The sequence below is a fragment of the Sabethes cyaneus genome, chromosome 2 (assembly GCF_943734655.1).
Source record: "Sabethes cyaneus chromosome 2, idSabCyanKW18_F2, whole genome shotgun sequence".
Classification (NCBI taxonomy): Eukaryota; Metazoa; Arthropoda; class Insecta; order Diptera; family Culicidae; genus Sabethes; species Sabethes cyaneus.
The window spans coordinates 11,153,720-11,156,112 of NC_071354.1; the positions used below are offsets into that span (position 1 = coordinate 11,153,720).

Sequence of the window (2,393 nt, forward strand, 5' to 3'; positions counted from 1 at the left end):
AAAACAAAACAAGTGAAAATAAAAAAGAAGAGATTACAGTAATGTTTCGATTTTATCAGCTCCTGATTTTGTCTATCCCCGATTTTATCAGCTTTTTATCGCGATTTTGTCAGCCTATAAGTTTTGCTTAACTTTTGTGCTTTTAGACATGATTTTTAAATCTCTTCAGCCTGCTTGAAACTACACTAAAGTCGCTTTTTACGCGGTTTGTTTTTACGCGAATTTCGGAATTTACGCAGTTTTTTTAAGCGAATTTCGGAATATATAAAAGCGACTTGAGTGTATTCTGATTCTCTAGGGAGAGGTTTTGAATAATATGACGCCTTCTTGCGAGTAATTCGGAGTCAAAATTCGGGTATTTTTATAGTAAAAGTTCTATAGTTCCTAAACAACCAAAGATAGAGGTATGCTAGTTTTAGCAATGTTGTGTATTTTTACTATTTGTACAACTTTTGTCAAAGCCCCTCGGGCTTAGATCGCTCCTCGATATCTAGATAAGCTTAATGCGTGTGAGGCGAAATGCTGTCATGATAAGCGGCGATAAGCTATTAAAATAAGAATAAGAATCCTCAGAATCGAGTGTCATTCGTGGAACACGCAGTGCTTTTCTTTTATACTAAATTTTTCTAAATACTACACTAAATTAGCAATAATTGTATGGAAAGGAGTTTAATTATAGTGAAGTATGGATATTGTCGTTAAATCTTAGAGCTACTTAATACTAATTAAATATTCTACCCTAGATTGAAAACTGAAATTAAATATTAAAGTCTAGTTAACCTAAAATTGTCATAACCTACGAGTCAGACAAAAGGTAAAGATATCAGTGCTAATTAAAAACGTGTTTTACTTACGAAAGGATACCTTTTTCTTAGCCTCAGCAGCTCTGTTTAGAGATAGAAGTCAGGGAAGGAAATACCTCGAGAGGATCGACTAAACGTAAGTGACAAACAAAATTGTACGCTACTGGCATCTGAACATTTTCTATTATCGCAGGATATTAAAATATAACCTATATTAAAAATCTCGGAACGTCCTCTTTCTTCTCTGGCATCTAAAAGTAACATCTTTTAATATCGTTTACTTGGAGACGATGTCCGAGCCGACCGAATCTATTACTCTTACATCTAGCAAAACTGCTGCCGGTGCAGCGAAATCTGCTGTAGTTAACGTTCCCAAATCACCGAAAACATCTCGAAAGCTCGCTCTCATGGAGGAGCAAAGTTGTGATTTATGTCAAAACGCTGACAATAGCCGGATGGTCCAATGCGACTATTGTAAGAATTGGTATCACTTCGAATGTGCTAACGTAACTGAAGACATTGAGTTCTACGACTGGATTTGTACGAAATGCGAAACCGCGGAAATAAATCCCCAGAAAAAGAAACCGTCTCGGAAAAACGCCAGAAGCGCAGTGAAGAAGATAAATTCATCAATAGCAGGTGCGAAGAAATCGAAGACTGTAAAACCAAAAAAGATGGTGAAGAATTCGACCTCCAAGGACCACCAGCAAAATCAGCAAGTTGAACGGGAGAAATCACAAAACAGCGCCGATGAAAAATTGGCGGGAAACGAGAAGGTGAATAAATCAACCAAATCCAAATCTGTGGGGTCAGACTCTCTGAGCAGATCGCAAGCTTTGAAAATGCAGTTGCAGAAAGTGCATGCTGAAGAGAAACTGATGCTTGAAGAGATGAAACGAAAACGGGAATTGTTGGTCAAAAAGTTCGAACTGATGGAAGAAATAGCCAACACTGATGAAGCTGCCGGATCTGATGCGCACCTTGAAAGCGACAGCGACTCTGACGAGTATTCCGAATCCGAAGGTGAGCAAAGCGACGACGACACAGACAGCGGTGACGATCAGGATGAACCCTTTATCCCAAAGCGGCAATCAACTCCCGTTAAATTACAATCGCGGCGAGAGAAGCAACACTCTCGAATGAATGTCACTCTGAGCCGAGAGCAGATAGCTGCACGGCAGGTAGTATCGTGCGATCTTCCCAGATTCGGAGGTAATCCCGACGAATGACCAATGTTCATATCGACTTACGAGAGTACGACGACGATGTGCGGCTATCGAGACGAGGAAAATATGATTCGTCTCCGTAACTGTCTGAAGGATGAAGCTTTTTCAACAGTGCGGAGCTTTCTAATGCATCCGTCAACAGTGGCAAAAGCAATAAGTGTGTTGAAGCTCCGATTCGGCCAGCCTCATATGATCATCAGTACGTTGCGGGAAAAAATCCTGAATATGGCACCAGTTAGATCAGACTCGATTGAACGGCTGGTAGATTACGCTCTCGCTGTACAGAATTTACGTTCTACCATTGATGCTTGTGGGCGTAAAGAGTATATGCGTGATGTAACGCTAATGCAGGACCTTATTAGCA

General features: G+C 40.2%; 1 protein-coding gene across 1 annotated transcript; it reads left to right on the forward strand.

Annotated features, from left to right (window-relative positions):
• Window positions 1–1,093: 1,093 nt before the first annotated feature.
• Window positions 1,094–2,032, forward strand: LOC128733796 (uncharacterized). Its single transcript, XM_053827594.1, has one exon. It carries the CDS (start codon window positions 1,094–1,096, stop codon window positions 2,030–2,032), a length of 939 nt encoding a protein of 312 aa, XP_053683569.1.
• The last annotated feature ends 361 nt before the right edge of the window (window positions 2,033–2,393 follow it).